Raw genomic sequence first — 18,896 nt, forward strand, 5'->3', positions numbered from 1 at the left:
TATGCTAGTTGCATTAGAGACTCGTAGAACTCGCTGTAGGTTGATGGGGGGCTTCTTGCAAACTCAGCATCCAAGGCATTACCCCATGCCGCCATTCTACCTTCGTCACTAGTTCTCCAGTAGCTTGTCCTCCTGTGGAGTTTATGTTTCCTCGAGCTGTGTATGAACTTCTAAAGAAACTTTCTAAAGAACACTAAAACATATTCAAGCATTATCCTATCTTATCTTTTTTCCCAGTCTCTCGAACAAGGAATTCATAAAGGCGGCGATAAACATAATCCTATTAATTTCCGCCCGATCTCTCTAACGAGCATCCCTTGCAAAATTCTTGAACACGTAATATATTCACATCTTGTTAATTTTCTTGACTCCAACTCTTTTTTCAACACAGCTCAACATGGTTTTTGAAAGTTTTATTCCTGTGATACCCAACTGCTAACATTAACTCATCATCTTCACCTCACTCTAGACCGGGGTTCTACGACTGACTGCATATTCCTGGATTTCTCAAAAGCTTTTGACAAGGTTTCTCACCAGCTACTTCTTCATAAACTTAGTAACCTTAATATAGATCCCAATGTCCTCACATGGATAAAATCATTCCTAACGAATCGCTTCCAATTTGTTCGAACTAATGACACTAATTCTTTGCCTTCACCTGTTAACTCCGGTGTCCCTCAGGGCTCCGTACTTGGACCACTCTTATTTCTTATTTATATCGATGACCTTCCTGTGCATGTTTCTTCCTCTATTAGTTTATTCGCTGACGATTGTGTAATTTATAAAGAGATAGTTAACGACTCTGACATTTCCGCCCTTCAGGTTGATATTAACAACATCTGCAAATGGTGCAAGGAATCGCTCATGGAGCTTAACATCACTAAATGTACATCTATGAGAGTATCTCGTCATAACAACACTTGTCCTTCCTACTCTATTAACAGTTCTACTTTAGTTTCTGTGTCCTCCTATAAATATCTCGGCATTCACATAACCAACGACCTCTCCTGGAATATCCACGTCCAATATGTCACTAACAACGCAAATAGGCTTTTGGGCTATCTCAAACGTAACTTTTCGCTTGCTCCTCTTTCGTTAAAACTTCTCCTCTATAAAACCCTAGTTCGTCCTAAACTGGAATATGCAGCTTCTATCTGGAGCCCCGGTATCACCCTTGCATCAGCTGTCGAATCTGTTCAGAATCGTTCTGCCCGTTTCATACTCTCGAACTATTATCGTACAGCCAGTGTAACTTCCATGAAATCGTCCCTCTCCTTACCTGATCTCTCTCTCCGAAGAAAAATATCTCGTCTATGTTTATTTCACAAGATTTATTACTCTAACCCCGCTCTCCGTCAAGCATTGTTTTTAGAACCATCGTACATATCATCACGTGTAGACCATGACCTAAAGGTAGGGATTCCCCATTGTAGCACATCCACTTTTAATGCTTCTTTTCTACCCCAAACCTCCATTGATTGGAATCGCCTTCCCGCACATATAGTCTCAATAACTAACACTGTTTATTTTAAAAATGCTATTACCAACTTTTTAACAGGTGATGCGTAGCGCGTGTTTTTGCTGTGTGTGTGTGTGTGTGTTTTTTTTTGTGTATTTTTGCCTTGTTCAATTATGTTATTTTTATCTGTCGACCGCCCACTCCTCTCTGTAATGCCTTCGGGCCCTGAGGGAATAATAAATGAAATAAATGAAATGAAAAACTTGTTGTAGGCCTGGTCAATCGTTACTTTTATCCGATTATGGTCACTTCCGCAGCTGAACACTTTTTCCTCGTCCACTGTCATGTTTTTCAGGTGCCATGGTGCACAGAATAAATCTTGGGAGGCGAGAATGTAGTCGATGGTTGATTGTTGGTTTCCTCTGCTCCATGTTATCTGCCCCTTATAGCCTTCCTCCAGATTTACTATTCGCAAATTGTTGTGCTCTACAAGTTTTCTGAGATTGTGAGCTCTTTCATCTTTACCACTTAACTCCGCCAGATGGCAGTTAAAGTCTCCCATCAGTATAATTGGGCGCGTGATGTTGCTCTCTTCAAGATCTTTCTCCAGACACTTATATATTCTTTCATTCCAAGATTCTTCTGTCCCTGCTGTGGCCATGTACACAATACCAAGCCCGATGTGGCCCATTCCCATACCTTCGAATATCGCCCACATATGTTCTGTACAGTTGTTGCCTATTGATGAAATGATGAAAGCACTGGTTATAGATGGCGGAAGTCGCCGCCTATTTAAAGGGCAGAACAGTATTCATCCATCCATTCATCAATCTAGTGAAATCGCGCTTTGCCGAAGACAAAAATTTAAGCTTGAGAACTGCCGAGCTTGAAAAGCTTGTACTAGCACCTTGGAGTACTCGAGAAGCTTTTCCGCGGCGCCCGTGTTCTTGTTGAGCACCGCGTCTTCGCACAAAGAAAGAAGTTCCTTGTCAATCTCCTGGTAGACGGGCAGGCACCCTGCGTTCACTATTCCCATGTCCATACCGGCCTGTGAAGATAGAATTCCCATCAAAATAAAACATCAACTTCATACTGAAAAGATTAAACACAAGCTGTGTCAATGTTTTTTATTCTTCTTTTTCATGGTCTGACGTTTTTTACGGTGTATATTTACTGTCCAATGTTCCACTCGATCAACCCTGCGTGGTTTGAAAAGACGACGCAAACTTTATGCTTATTTTGTCAGATGAAAAAAACAAACAAACAAAAAAAAAAACCTGGATGTCTTAAAGGTAGATGACGTTTCGCGAAGAGAGTGTCTTCAGGATAAGTAGGCCCTGAAGAAGTAAAGTCTTTTAGCGAAATCACTTTGAGGCTATCAGACGCACCTCTCTAGGTTCATCTCTCATCAACAACTACTATCTTTAACGACCTTTGCGATTAATTTAGGTGTCAGGTGGACGTTGGTTGGGAATATTACGGTTCTTAGAGTGCCATGTAGAGTGTTAATGAAACATTCAATACCTAATATTAGCAATAAGCCCCATACTCGCTCACTCTTCGAGCCCCTGGAATCTGATCTTTTAAGCTTTCCGATCCTCAACAAGGAGGCTTTGCTCACTCGTTTGGTCGCAGACTCTGTCAGAAAAGCTCACGTACGGCAATGGCGTGGTAGAGGAACACGCTGTGCATCGCCTCTCTGACGCGGTCCAAGCCTCGGAATGCGAAGGAGAGGTTAGACACCCCACCGCTCACGCGGGCACCTGGAAGCGTCTCCTGGAAAACGTCAAAAAGATCGCAACTTAAAAGGGCGGTTTCCCGGACGCTGCTTCACATCCGACGATATAACTCAAGGAGCGCAAAGGGGAACGATTTGGGTCGGACAAATTTTCGCTTACCCAATTTTTTTTGTTCTCGTCGAAGTTGTCCGATGATGAGCCATCATTTCAAGAGTTGGCTCGTATTAAACCCCTATATTCAGGTTTTTGGACTTTCAAAATATCGCCAAAGTTTTGCCATTGGGGTCTATTGCTTACCAGGTTGTAAAAGCAACATATCGGGGACAAGCTATATAGGAGGTTAAAGAACCTCTACTTATTACTAGCTATTTATTCTTAACTAGTATAAAATTTTATCTTACTTCATAATAACATATTAACCCGGAAAAGTTGTTAATTTTAGGGTTAAAACAAACCTTCTCTGCCATCAATGACATGCACAACATCAGTGCTAACATGTATATAAAGTAAACAAAAAACACTTTTTCACGAAATAAAGGCAAAACCTTTTGTGAAGTTTCTGTCAATTTTGTTATGTTCGAGCATCTCCGTCGATATAAACGAGACATCCATTATTTACCGCGGGGTAATAAACTGAAAAATTGGCTCTTGCAGTGTGCTATCCATATACTGAGGATTTCGGACGTCGTCGCATAACTATTATACCTTGATCCGTCGTGTAGCGTTGATGTAGTCAACGGCGTAGTTGCTGTGCTCTTCCATGCCCGTTGCGATGGTCAGGATGTTGGGGTCAAAGATGATGTCGGTTGGATCGAACCCAGCCTTGTCGACGAGTAGGTGGTAAGACCTCGTGCAGATCTCCACTTTTCGCTGTTCGTCGGTTGCCTATACTGAGAGCAACAAGTTCCATATGTGTAACATGTCGCGCTTACAGTTTGCTTGACATGCTTGCATAACACGCTTACAGTGTGCATAAACAAAAACTGAAATCATTACAATACCCATACCTGAAAACGTTAGCAAGAAATATACTCATTTACATTTATAGTATAGCCCCCTTCATGTTCAATTACTGCATGACGGAGTTGTAAATAAAATAGGCGACAATATCAACAGTGACTAAACACTTTCATAAGATATAAGCCACAATGTCTTTAGTGGTAGATATAGTAAACTCTAAATATCATAATAAAGAATTGACACCATGCAAAGTTCATGTTTATTTCACGGTATTCCTGGGTTACAATTGAGTTCAGACATAAAATCGTTGTGACTGAGCTGAAACATATTGCTATGAGTTTTTTTAGAGTGAAATATTATGACAAGAATTCACTTTCAAAGCTGGAAACCAACTAGGAAAACCATAACGCCAAAAGAAAATACCAGACTAACAAAACAAAACTAAAGTAATCACTTGAAGAAATTTTAACGCCCTAAGAAACGACTGCAACATTTATGCATGAACATCAAAATGAGATGCGTGGGCCGGGATCTGCCGAAAGCGAGTAGCAAATATTGATTGGCTTAGGTAACCTCTTAACCCCAAGATAAAATTCAAATTGTGAACCTCAACATGATATTTCGTTACAGTAAGTTCAGATACAAGTATTTTAATCAAGAACTCTTGCTTATTCTTTGCATTTGACAGGTTTGTTTTTATAAATTATGATTATTTGTTCTTCTCACAGGTGACAAACAGACAGGCGGTATTCTTTCGAGTAAAAATACTAAAAGAGCAACGCTGTCGATGCTTTGGTAATGTTACCTTTCTAGTGCTTATCACGAGAATCGTCGAGTCGATCGGCTGTGGATGTACGCGTGACGTCTGGTATTTCGCCCAAAAGAGCTATTGCGCATGCTCAGAACAAGTTCCGCAGCCCGGTAGACAAAGACAGCAGCGTTGTGAAGGTGATTTCGGCCCCCCAGCGTTGTGTTTAGCGTTTAATCCCACCCATACATCAAAAGTGGTCCTGAAGAGGCAACAAATGACGTCATAAAAACCTAAGTACCATGCTGTCGGATATCGCGATGTCAACCTACTTGAAGTGAGCTCCATACCTGTCCACGTTCGTCGAAGGCCATGACGACGACAGCAGCGCCAAACTGTTTCACGACGCCAGCTTCTCTTAGGAACACCTCATCGCCCTCTTTGAGACTAATGGAATTTACGATCCCTTTGCCTTGGAGACACTTCAGACCCGCCTCGATGACAGCGAAGTTCGAAGAGTCGATGCACATGGGTACCTACAGCAGAAATTCACGATTGCCTGTGGGTTCTCACCGTCTATCAGCAAGGCCATCGCCGTTATTGTCATTAGTGTCTTTCTCGGAAGATAAATTTACAAACTTTTTTGTTGTAAGAAAGTTTTGGGAATCTGGCCTTAAGTGTATATATATATGTAACGGTTAGGTTATCTGACATCAATTTCCCCACGAAATTTAGCGGCGAAACTGAATTAGTGTATAAATCACGTGACGTCAGGTCACGTGACATCAATTTTCCCGCTAAATTCAGCGGGGAAACTGAATTCGCGTATTGGCCACGTGAAATCAATTTCTTCGCTAAATCTAACGGTAAATAGACAAACGGACAAAAGTTTGGTATTAAGAGTATCATTAAAGCTTTAAAAAAAAAATATTGGCGCTTCAAGATGAAAGTTAAGGTCAGGGTCTCAGGGTCTTTGGTCTCAAGATGGAAGTCAGGCTCAGTGATTACTATCATGCTCAGTATACACCTGCCTGTCCGCACTTTAGGCATTTTTTTATTGTCGAGAGTAATTTAAACGAATCATACCTTGCTGATGTCTGGCTCGCTTGCAATTAGGTTGAGAAATTTGGTCATGGTTTTGGGACCGTCGATCAGACCGTCATCCACGTTGACGTCAAGAATCTGGGCTCCCATCTCAACCTGTTCTTTGGCGACGTTCAATGCCTCCTTGTAGAGGGAATCATGGCAAGGAACATGTTTTGTAAATATTGTAAAACTGCTATTTGCATCTGAATGATTTCAAGTAAAATAAAGTTATTAGGAAAATCAATCGTCAAATTCAGACCAATCTTCTTCTTGCAACGAAAGTTAATGATAGTAGAACAGACCGGCATTTATATCTTGCAATTTAGAACGATCTAGCTAGCCCTATGACTCGACAAAACAAATTACGCGTTTTATAATCTAATCACTAGAAAAATGAATGGAACCTTCAACAGGGCCGGGTGTTTGTATATAATTTCAAAATTTGATCTAAAATGAAAGAATACTATAACCGAATGATTTCGTTAGAATCATCAAACCAAGCCCCTCTTTCCTGTTTCTAAGTTTATTCGCCGAAGTTCCCCTCTACTTGTCTTTATGCGAAGCTAAGATTTACCATGCATTGTCAGCCCTGTTGCAAAGAGAGGTTTCAGCGATGAATTGGCCACTAAATATATCGTTATTTATAAAAGTTAAAAAGGCGTATATTATAAGTTCTTATATATAATATATATTCTCATATGTTGATTGGACACATTCATATATACTTATTTCTAACTAGGGACACACTCGAGTGCTCGGAAAAAAAAAATACGGCGGGAACGAACGTGAATATGACTGAACATCTCAGTTTGACCAAATTTCATATTCGGCAGGTACAGACGCATGCTCGAGAAAAATTTACCTGGTAATTATCCTTCCGAAGGAGTTCCGCGAAGCGCCGTGACCCAGCAATGTTGCAACGTTCACCAACGTTGACGAACAGCGTGTGCGGCCCGACTATCATGGGCTCCAGCCCTATAGAAGTCGTAATGCGAGCAAGTTTACACCCCATGCTCTTTTTACTAACTTTCAACTAGCGTCACATGTACAGTCCATTTTTTTTTTTTTGGATATTTAATTTTGTAAGCGTAGTTGAAACCTTGTGGATCAAACCAATATTGCCCTTAGATGGTAAGGACCTTCTGTGACGATCGCAGAATCTGGGGGGCTATGTTGCGCTTTTTGCACTCCCAGGAGACTAGGGAGAGGGAAGTGACGTCAACGACACAGCAAACGCAGATTGGATGTTGACAGAAGAAAACGAAATCAACATCCAATCTGCGTTTGCTGTGTCGTTGACGTCACTTCCCTCTTCCTAGTCTCCTGGGAGTGCAAAAAGCGCAACATAGCCCCCCAGGAGAGTCTCGGAACCTGGTAGGCCTTTTGTCAGTCCAGCAAAAAAACTAAATAACTTTGTTTCCGTTCCCCGGTATAAACACACTTACGCCAAGAACTAAGAAATGCATTATATCGGCGAGTCCTATATCGGTATAGTGGTTTGAAATTGGTACCGATTAACTCTGTCCAAGGCTCTTGTGGATAGTGTAAAAACCTAATCTGGCTCCACAATTAAAAAAAAAAATCTAAAGAGAAAGCAGACTTAAAAAATCGAGTCAATTCAAAAAGGTCAAGCAGATTTATTTACAAAGATTATTCTCGACAAACAAGCGTATCTCTGCTGAAAGAAAAAGCAGACTTGCCACCCCTCTCTAGCAGAAGAAAACTTCCTAGGTTAACCTTCATCCATAACATGTATTATAATAACCCACTCCTCAAGCTTGAAGTTTTAAAGCCGCCACACCGTATTTTTCTTCTATTTGATCATCTGCATAAGATACTATTACAAACATCACATACAAAACTTTTCCAGACATCGCCCTTACAGTTGGCAATTTCCGACTGGAACAAACTGCCAGCCAACATTATGTCTTTAGTAAATGTCGACAAATTTAAAAGTGTGTGCGCTCTATACGGCGTAAATTGATATGTATGCTTTCCACATGTTTTCATTATATTGTATTTTTCGCATGATGTTTGTTCATATTTTCTCTGTTCTGTTTTCTTTGTATACTGTTGAATTTCCCCCCTCATGTCTTGGACGCTTGTGAGGTACAAATAAATGAAATAAAATGAAATGAAAGATTTCCTGTCTATCATCTCGTAACTATCTGATTGTTATCCGTTAATGTTTATATTTGTACTTCCTGTAGCAAATGACAGAAGAGTTTGCCAACTTACCCGAGAGGCAAAGACATCCATCGTGAAGTCTTGAGGGAGGAGTGCGAGGAGGTAAACCCCTCACAGCCTCTGCTATGGCACGCACGTGCTCCGGCGTGGTACCGCAGCATCCCCCGACTATGTTCACCAACTTGTGCTCAGCGAATTCCTGTGCCATTGGCAAGAACGACCAACAACGGAATCAATAGGATGTCCCAAGCGGACATTACGTTGTAAAACGAGCCGGGAACATAGGCTGCTGCCCATAGAACGCTCAAACTTTCTCCATATATGCATTGAGCAGGTCAGTCTTACCTTGTTTAAATATCAAGGCGTAGTTCTCTTTCTGTAAAAAAAAATTAGAGCAAAACCTTGCCAAAGTCAAGGTAGGGCGCTTTCGCAGATGACCGATTTGGCGACGCTATTTACTTGTGGCGCCATCTACCGATAGGTGCAGCGAGCGGACGACACACTCTGTCGTCTGCTTGCCGTGCCCATGGGGAGATGACAGTGCAAATAAATGGCGTCGCTAACTCAGTCGTCTGCGAACGCGCCCAACCTTGATTTAGGCAAGTTTTTTGCACTCTTTTGTTTTTTACAGAAAGAGAACTACACCTTGAAATTTCACACGATAAGACAGACTTGTTCAGTGCACATTCAGTGAAAGTGTGAGAATTCTATATATGCAGTGCCGATTTTTCCGGCTCGTTTTACAGCGGAAGGTTCGCTTGGGAAACCCCCCTCCGTTACCTTACGATGGACCGCAGCAAACGCTACGAGCCTTTCTTAGCCAATCTAGTGCTGGAAACATATCACATGACTATGCACCCCACATGTCGCTGCGTCACTCCCGAGGGCCAGTGACACTTACATGACATTGGATTGGCTTCGCTGGCTCATAACGTCCTCTGCGGTTCGTCGTAATACGAGACGGACTGTAGCCATTCCTTGGGAATAATTTTTACTGTGGTCAGATACAATTAATCCCGAGATAGAAATACTTTTCTATCTAAACTCTGAAAAGAATGACATTTAATTAAAATGATGAAATAAATCTAGCATGTTTACATTCTGTGTTTAATATTGTTGGTAGAGTTGTACCTCAGTATACATATGCAATTAAAATAGTAATCTACCTTTTTTTTATTTTCTAATCTCGAGTTCTTTTTTGAGTTGGTTAAGTGAGTGATATATACTTTTTGCCTCCAGTTTTTAGATTACACAAGTCTTCACCTTCTAAATCTAAATTTACCCTATAAATTTGAATTTCTTCCACTCGTCGAATCAAAAACATACCTACCTTGATACGCTGAGACATTTGCAAAGCACTTTCGTCATACTCTCCAAAAGCGTTTGGAAGGCCTATGAAAAAAAAAAAAAACAAGAACATGATCTCATATCTAACGATAATCGCCTATCGCACGCACTGATGCAAAATTTACAATGCAAATGAAATTCGTTTAGCCCTAGCTGTTGCTGGCCCGTCTTGGTGCAACCTACCTGCGTTAGGGTAGCAGATCACAAAGGCGTCCGTGCTCTTGGATACCCTGTCCAAGTACGGCCACATTTCTTTGGCACCCAGCGAACAGTTGAGACCTATGCTGTGATTGAGAAAGGATTACAGTTAAACTGAAAACCCACGCAGTATTATATCCTCTACAAAATATACATATAAAAATATTATCCTCATGGTAACTCTGCCCTTCATTCTGGAGCATGCAACATTAATACAAGCTGCCGAAGCTTAAAATGTAAAAACTTAATTCTTTTTACGTTAATCTTATTAAAAAGACTTTCTCAGCCTAAGTATAATTCAAGATTCACAAAAGACATTATCACACAACTGTCTGAACGTGTGATACTAAGGAAGTTTGCTTCGTATGAATCTACACTTTTAGCGTTTTCGTATGTTTACTATCTAAGTTGCATTTTAATTACTGTTACAAGCGCATTTTGTTTATACCTTATACAGTTATGAAAACAGACGATTTATCAAAAAAGTTAGGCGCGTCTCACAAAAACGTTTTCTTCTTTATACATACGTACAGAAATTATTCAGTCCCCCCTTCCCCAAGGGGCGCACACACAATTTATTATGAACTGGATCACAGAATCTGCCAAGCATGCACTCTACGCATTACCTATGTTGCCTTTTGATTGGCGGGCCTCGATCGCTTTGGGTTCCGTCACGCCAAAGACGCATTTTAGAACACTTGCTCGCCGTATACATTGAAACATAGAGTCAGATAAAAGAAAAATCTAATTGGCCCACTTACCACATCGGCTTTGCATGCGAAATGCTCACGACAAATGCTTCAGTCGTCTGCCCCGAAAGATTCCTTCCACTTTTGTCCACCACCGTCCCGGACACCTAGGTAAATAAATAATAAAAAAAAAGTCCACACAGATTTATATATGTTAAACAGCAATGCTCCCGCCTTGTCTTGCGGCTTTCGTTATTAGTACCCATTCCTTAGGTGCTGTCTAATTTCCGCCATGTTCAACGCACATCAAGTAGACTAATTCTCGAATCTGCTAGAAGATCTTGAGTAAGTACGCACTCTAAAAAAAAAAAAAAACCGGTCCTTGAAAGGTTGCTTGACGCCCCAAGAACTTAAATGCAACTGGGTGATAAAGAACATTTTGCATCAAAAGAGGACCTTAAAGGAACCCCTTAGAGGTTTTTCCCGAAGAATACTTTTAGGGTGTGTTTAAAATAACTTTTGAGGGTGCAAAATATGGACAAGCCTAACCACCCCTAGGAGTTCTTTTATGATTAGATGTTTTTTTAGAGTGAGATTGAGGAAGTCAATTTGAAATGTAACATTGTGACAACAATTATTTATGCGAAAATCGCTGGATAACACTTACACTATTACATTATCACCGACCTTATACGCTATACGTAAGACTACGTTATAAAACATGCTATGAAGGAAAAAAAAAAAGACCAACGTAAAAGAAGACCGGCACGTGATTACTATCTCCGCAAAATGTGGCGGGCGATGTTTTCCCGCCAAATTTAGCAGATTGTGTTGACTTTACACAAGTACAAATTTATCGTACATGCTCAATGTACATAAATTTGGTCAGGCGAGACGAAAACCGGCTTCAATCATTTTACTTTATTACTGCTTCATTGCACGTGAAATAAATTAAGCAATTATAGGCAATATGGAACGCATATCACTATAAACACCTTCAAAAATTATGCCCTAGCTCTTACAGTCGATTTGAGAGCACTGTAAAGTGACGTGCGCGAAAGACGTCCTAAAAATTGCGAGTCTACCAATTGTAAACAAGTCTCTTGTAAGTGAGTATCATGTCAGTTATATGCTTGCCAGCTTGTTGACGTTTGTCTGCGCACGTCACTTGGCAATACTTTTTGATCGACAGTAAGAGGTCGTAATTATTGGAGGGGTCTATAACGTCCCTCAACTATAGTTCTGAAAGACCAAATTGAAGCCCATACAGTAAGCTCAAAAATTATACTTTAAACTATAGACCCCTTTTGGAAATTCGAAGGTCGGAACGCCTGGACAATGGCGGAACAATTGACATCGTGAAACGCGCAAGTCATTACATGAGATAGCGATCATCGGAGCGCCGCCAACGCCAGGAGCCGACGAGCCACTCAAATTGCGTCGAAAGTGGAACGTCACTGCGTTCATCACCTTTTTTTTGTGGCTGTGGTTTTTCTTCTATTCCAACTCAACGCATAAAGTGTGCCATGACGTTGCGGTTTTTGGTCCGCCATTGTGCACGGATTCCACAGCTGCCAACAGAGGGCAGTATTTCGAAAAGGGTCTATAGAGCCACTGTCAGGATGAGAACGACAGGGAGGCCTTTTGGTTGTCCCGCCTCCAGCGTAAACTTCCCGCTTTCGATGATGCTTCGGCGCAGGCACGTAGCCAGAGAGAGGCGGGGGGGGGGGGGGGGGGGGGAGCATGAGGCCTAGGCCTCCCCCGCCCCCCCCCCCCCCCCCCCCCCCCCCCGAAATCTTCAATTTTGCTGGGACCTCCTCTCCCTCCCTCTCTCTCATACAGCATTTTGTCATGGGCGATCCGCAGCGTGCTCGGGGCAGTCCCAGATAATAGAGAGTTTTAGTAGATCGTTCCGATACCTCCGATAGCCCCGATAACGATACTATGCATGCGCAAGGGAGGCGGTGGCGGAGTATCGAGTATCGTTATCGGAGTCATGGGAACAATCTACTAAAACTCTCTACTGTGCTGTGTCATCGCAAGGTTGTTGCATGCTGTACAATGGCCCTGTTGCGGGTCACCTTGAAATATGGGGTCGAGCATGAGGGTGTTAGTGGCGTTTATATGTTTAGCTGTCGCGTTCCACCCTTAAAGGCGAAGCTTAAGAGCCATCCTGCAATTTTGTGCATATGGTCGCTGGCCAACTTAGACGCGTGGCGGCACTCCGAGTAGGCCTCTCGCGAGTCCGTGTAGATGGTGATGTTTGTGATTGATGTTTCTCAGCGGTTGCGTTTAGCACTTTGGCGGCTTGTAAAATGACCTCTAATTCGGCGCCCTTAATGCCCACTCCTACGGGGAACCCCTAGGACCACACGTCGAAGTAAGTTATGTTAACCCACGCAGCCGACGTTGGGGGTGTTCCCTGTGTAGGAAAGGGGCCGCCAGCAGTGTCCGTGTATTAAACGACGTGCCGTTCTGGGTCCAGGACGGCAAAGTGTCGTTCGTGCGTCTTGGCATGACAGGCTGGTCGAACGATGGTAGGCGCCCGATCTCTTGAAAAATGGCCTGGCCTGCCTTGGTATACCCAACACCAGAGTGAGCTGGGCAGACTTGAGTTGTTCAGCTACATCCTCGAGCTTGTTGAGATATCCATGAGCGTAAAAGGCCCGGGAGCCAAGTGTGCTTGGGAAGGCCGGTGAGAAGCCGTATCGCTTCCTTGTTGAGATTGGTGTCCCGTTGGCGTCGTGTTAGGTAGTTGTATCTGCATGATGTGTTAGCAGTTTGACCACGGGTTCAGAAACGCATGCCGTGGTTTTATTATAATCCTGAATGCAGCTTGGTTCGTGATTCACTTTTCTGCGTTTTTATCGGCTTATGCCACAGTCTATAACAGGCTGCGGAGTAACGATAAGTATGATTCCACCTGCGTTTCTTAAACTGTCGTTGATTATATGGTACTGTATCCTAAAAAAAAGCGTCGCGAAACAAGGTTTCTTCGATTGATTTTGTAGACGTGAAACCTACTTGTCTTCGAAAATGACCGGAAGTTGCGCGTTTACTTACGAAAATTGGAACCTCGTCGTAGCCTTCTTTAAACACCTCCTGAATTGCAAACAAAGCAGCCTGAAATAAAAAAAAAAATAAAAGACAGGAACGTTTCAGTTCACAAAAAAAAAAAATAACATTGAATGCAGAAAGTTTAACAATGAAAACAAATTCTTAAAATAGTGGTATGTTAAGGCAGGTTATGATTACTAATGAAATTATTAGGGACTATCAACTAAAATTTCCTAAAGTCCAATGAGGAGCGAAAGTTTGTCTGCTTCTTGCGCAGGGGTTGCGTAGATGTCAGAACGCCAAGCTCTTTGGCTGGTCAAAAAAAAAAAAAAAGAGAATAGTGGTAGATCTCGAGGCATCTTTTCAATTTTTCAATCAAAGCCAATGAGAGCTTGACGTCATTTGCTGTGCGAGAAACAGACGACTTGCTCTCCGCATAGCCGAAACAGGTGAACGCTATAAATAATATAATTAAACCTAGAAAAATTCAAAGCACCAACAAAAAGTCTGCAATGTGGTACTGAGCATGATGAAATGGTACGCCCAGTCTCACAAAGCAGACTTTTTTTTCGGTGTGAATATATTTTAAACCTCATCATTGGCCAAGCTCTCACTCTTGCAGCGATTGGCTTTCCCAACTTCCAAAATGCTTTACGGGAGTGAAAGCTTTAGGATGCGGCCACACCGCTCAGAGGACAAATGAAATCAAATGTGTTTATTTCCACCTTGTAAAAATATAGATGGAGGGGCTGTGGAAAAAAAGCTGCGCTTAGCAGCTTGACGAGCCCACAGTCCCTGTATTAATGGAAACTAAGCAGCACTACGGTGGGAAGAATGGAATACATCGTGCAATTGACGGGGTGGATGTTTGCTGCAGCTATGACCAGAAAAGCATCGGCGGATTAATTTTAGGCGTGCTTGAAACATATATGCTTCATACATATGTACGTTTCAGACATGTGTAAATACATTTACTGCATGATCCATGTCACACGACCGTCATACAAGAAAGGAACACCCCTCCAGACACTGCCCTTTCTTGCAAAACAGGGAGGACAGTGTCCCGAAAATGTTTTTTTTGTCTGATGTCTCGCACACACACACACACACAAACCAGCATCATACTTTTGTGTGAATGAGACCCTACCTTACAGTTTGCAGTGTCAAAAACGGTCTCGATCAGGAGAACGTCTACTCCACCATCAAGGAGCCCTCGCGTTTGCTCCGCGTACGCAGCCACAAGATCGTCGAAGGCTGAGGGGGGAAACAAGGTAGAAAAGGAGGACAGAAGAATTAGAATAATAGCGTAACAAATGTTTTTCATAGCTTACTTAAAATACGGTGTCTAAAAAAAAAAAAAAGATTACGTGTTTGTTGTTTACAAACATGAACTGCCACTTGCGTCCCAAACAACTTCCGGTCGTGCATCGTGCAAAGACGGACCTATTGAGCTTGCGCATGTCACCACTCACCAGTGCTAGAGAGCACAAATGCTACACGAACAACAAAGCTGAAGATTGAACGAGGGTCTCGTTGGTTTACAAGAGTACTCGGAATAATTTAACGGACCTCGCTTTCCTTCGTTCTTTTGGCGTTGGCCTGGAGAATTGGTGGTTAAACGTTACATCTACATTTCAAACAGCGCTGTGAAGGTGGACGTTGTTCAATATTTTTATAAACAGAAAATTCTCTGGGACGTCAAAGAGTGGAGCACAACCTGGCGGCGTTTTCAAAAAGGGTTTATTGTATATTTAAGACAAACTTTTTTGACTGCGTAATCGTCATAAGTAAATAGAAGTCATTGTAATTGACGCAGTCGATCGCAGTCGAAAGCAAATACGTGAATCATCCATTTACGCGTTACTGTGTGCACAATCATCTCGTGCATAGCACAAAGAACAGTTTGAACAAAGTATCATACCAAAGCTTCTTAAAAAAAATAAAAAATTGCGGTGGCTTAGCTCGGCTATGCCAGGATATACATAGCGTGAGCTTATGCGCACAAAATGAGAGGCGCTATCAAGCGGCTCCGGTGCAGCGTCATACTTGGCTAATGTGCAATGGAGGCGCACAGCTGGGCACGCGGCGGCGCCAGAGCATCTGCCGCGGCTATGACGTAACTCTTCTGAAATGCGCAGACCGGCGAGGCGGGTGCAGCGGCGGCTTCGGCACGCCAGCTGTGCGCCATGTGACCGTGACGTCACTACTCCTCGCGCATGCACAGCACGGAGCACGGCTCATTATGCAAGCCACTCGAAACTGCTCAACCTCGGCCAGTGTAGCTGATGCTACGAAAGACTTCTCGGGCAAACTAACCTATGCCTCGTTGCTCGGGCTTCTCCACGGAAGGCGAGATGGACAGCGTCTTGTTCGTCGGGCCCAGAGCTCCGCAAACGAACCTCGGGATGCCTGCAAACATATTTTTTCACCCCAATGCTTATTAGGCGAAAGCGTTATATGTCTCATCGTTCAGTCGACCTTCGAAGTCCTTGAGCGGAAACATGTCGGCGACACGAAAAGTACCAAAACGTTTAGGTGACCACTCAGGCGAACTAGAGGCAATGAAATTAAGAAGGATGACAAAGCGAATTAAGAGGGATCAAAGTGAATTCCTAGACGTCGTTCTCGACGTCGTTCTTGAGGTCGTCCTAGAAGTCGTCCTAGACGACGTATCTTGAAATCATCTTAGAGGTCGTCCTAGGCGTCATCTTTAAGGTTTTCCTTGACGTCGTCCTTGTCTGGCTTTCGCCTTCCTACACGTAAGCAGTCTTAGGTGTACTCGTGTAATTTTACTTTGTTTCACGTTAAGCTCGACCGCAGCCAACGCCGCAATCCGATGTAGCCAATTAGTAAGCATCAAAAGTGCCTCGTCACTGCACTTGTCGTCTTAGTGTGCTTGCTAGTTATCACCAACTAAAGCAACCACGTGCAGAAAAAAAAAAAACAGAATAATGGCGCATTTCCACTGCACGATAAAGCTGACAGAGGAATTGCGTCGCGAGGAATTGCAAAGGAAGACGCCAAGTGCGCGAGTTTCGATGGACTCCGTGTACGACATTGAAGTTTCGACAAACGGGAAGGTGCGTAACTGCACTTCGAAACGTATAAATTTCGCCACCTGCGAAAGAAGCCGACTTCGGCAATAAATAAATATACGGCTCACACTCGTGTTATGCGTTCATCGTGCCCCGAAATTAGCACAACTTGTTTGAACGGGTGCAAAGCGGTTGACCGCTTTTCTATACAGCGAGTGTAGCTAAGCAGATACACTCTCAAGAAAAAACGGTGTCAAAAGGTGTATTCTTACACCCTTTGTCCCATATAATACACCCCCAAACTTCAATTCGACATACAGCGCCCCACAGTCGAACACACGGCCCGAAATTTTAGGAGGGGCTTGATAGCCGTTTGGTACAACTTATTAAAATAGCTAATGTATGTTTTACTTAACACGAAAACAATAATCCGGGTTTTCTTGGCCCTACTGTAAAAACTCGGTGTTTTCTCTATGTAGTCTTTGATACATACTTTAGCTATTTAAAATGTAGTACCACACAGCTATCAAGCCCTTCGTAAAATTTCGGGCCCTCTGTTCGACTGTAGGGCACTGTACATCGAATTGAAATTCTGGGGTGTATTTTATGGGAAAAAGGGTGTAAGAATACATTTTGACACCCTTTTTTCTCGAGAGTGTATATACTGCGCGGGCTGACAGTGGTGGGAGGTATTTGCCCATTCGAAAACCGTGCGAACTCCTTTGGGTTGAATCGCGGCAGTGTTCTTGCGTAGAGACCGACAACAGAGTTTTAGGGAACCATTCTCGCACGTCCGATACGATACGATGGGCTTTCCAATACGAACTCCGCATGTGCGAGTTTTCTGCGGAATCATAAATGCGTAGTTCCTACCGGAGGACCCATCTGGATGTGCAAAAAAGGTTCCCTAAAACTATGTGTTGCTTCTTGGCGTTCGCGTTAGGCCTTATAGTTAGCTCGATTCACTCGCACCGCAATTATGCGATGCAGACGAGGGACGACCTTATAAGCGCCCAGGTTTGCAGGGACGAATGCTGCTCCGTTTCTAAAGGAGGGGGACAAGAGCGTTCCTCGCTTTATGGAGGAATATATACACCTTTTTTTATCTATTCTATAAAAGTGTAGTGCCAATGTACCATAGCGTATGCAGTACAAAGAAAAATAAATATATTTCTTTTTTCTTTATGCTTCCTCGGATTGGCGTAATTTGTTGCGTGGTCAATCGTTTCCCTTCCTCTCACACAAACAAGAAGAAAAGGAGAAAGAATTACCTGTAGCATTCTCTACTGTTCGACAAGCTTGACAGGCTAGTCTCGCAGATGCCAGGTTCAGTCTGTAAGCCTGAAACCAGAGAAGATATCAGCAAGGGCCACACCTCGCACGATAGAATACAAAAACGATTTCAGATACAGAACACACGATACGGGACGTCTAAGAGACATTCTTGGGACGTTCTGACGTTCCAGGGACATTTTTCGTGAGCTTATGTTTTGTCGCGGCTTGATACTTACGAGATTACTTGTTCCATAATCGGACTGACCGACGGACGTCGAGCTGAAGGTGTTTGTCTCAACAAAATCCGCACCCGCTTCCAGGTATGCCTGATGGAGAAAAATGACAATACTACGCAGTAATGCATCTATTCTATATGACCACTGATTTTCTAGTCACAGCATGATTATATAAGAGGGACTAATCAAAATATTTACACCACATAAGGCGTTCGTACAATTCAAAGAATGCCTGTGCATCTGCCGTAGAGTGCCTCTTGAAGCAACCACTGTAATCAACGATATCCACTCTCTGACACTGAGCCTGACGTGAGCACTTGGTACCTAAGGCCCACTGTCAATGCGCAGATTGGAATTTTAGGTGGAACGTCTTATAGACCCGTCGTCATTCGCCTAGTTCTCTCTGTTGACCGTATTGAGTGCTCCAATGAGCACTCGTATGGAAAGTTGATACACCGCGGACATTGTTAGGTGTACGAACTCTTCTTTGAAATCGTTGCAATAGCTCGGTAGGCCGTATTCGCAACTCCGGAGGAGGCGACGCCACCCAGTGGAGAAGACGTGAAGAAGAGGAGCCGCGAACTACCGCCCATCCAAGTGTGCAGCGAAAAGTGGCACGAACTGGTGGCCGAAAAGTGAAACAGAGGAAAGGCTGTCAAATGCACGGGGTTCGAGTTGCCAATAGATCATTCCAATAACCAAATTCTGCACGCTGCCATTGCTGTCTACTGAGCTGCGGAACTATAGTCGGGGACAGGCTAAGGGCAAAGTAGAAGCTCCGCCCACCTCTTCCCATTTTATCAGAGTGAACACCGGAGAGGAAGTCGCCTCTTCTCCAGCGTCCGCTCTGCTGAAGTGGAAACAGGTGGGAGGAGCTTCC

General features: G+C 43.1%; 1 protein-coding gene across 1 annotated transcript in view; it reads right to left on the minus strand.

Annotated features, from left to right (window-relative positions):
• Window positions 1–18,896, minus strand: part of LOC115328574 (methionine synthase) — a 48,052-nt gene that overhangs the window by 23,258 nt on the left and 5,898 nt on the right. The window contains exons 3-17 of the mRNA XM_042288695.1: window positions 18,017–18,106; window positions 17,777–17,846; window positions 15,787–15,879; window positions 14,618–14,724; window positions 13,477–13,536; window positions 10,486–10,580; window positions 9,710–9,810; window positions 9,510–9,571; window positions 8,231–8,378; window positions 6,855–6,967; window positions 5,993–6,133; window positions 5,257–5,442; window positions 3,904–4,083; window positions 3,119–3,235; window positions 2,367–2,507 (exon numbers count right to left, since the gene is read on the minus strand). Of these exons, the coding sequence (XP_042144629.1) occupies window positions 2,367–2,507; window positions 3,119–3,235; window positions 3,904–4,083; window positions 5,257–5,442; window positions 5,993–6,133; window positions 6,855–6,967; window positions 8,231–8,378; window positions 9,510–9,571; window positions 9,710–9,810; window positions 10,486–10,580; window positions 13,477–13,536; window positions 14,618–14,724; window positions 15,787–15,879; window positions 17,777–17,846; window positions 18,017–18,106 (1,704 nt within the window). The remainder of the gene's footprint in view (window positions 1–2,366; window positions 2,508–3,118; window positions 3,236–3,903; window positions 4,084–5,256; window positions 5,443–5,992; window positions 6,134–6,854; window positions 6,968–8,230; window positions 8,379–9,509; window positions 9,572–9,709; window positions 9,811–10,485; window positions 10,581–13,476; window positions 13,537–14,617; window positions 14,725–15,786; window positions 15,880–17,776; window positions 17,847–18,016; window positions 18,107–18,896) is intronic.

This window comes from Ixodes scapularis, unplaced genomic scaffold (assembly GCF_016920785.2).
Source record: "Ixodes scapularis isolate PalLabHiFi unplaced genomic scaffold, ASM1692078v2 PGA_scaffold10__122_contigs__length_95168666, whole genome shotgun sequence".
Lineage (NCBI taxonomy): Eukaryota > Metazoa > Arthropoda > Arachnida > Ixodida > Ixodidae > Ixodes > Ixodes scapularis.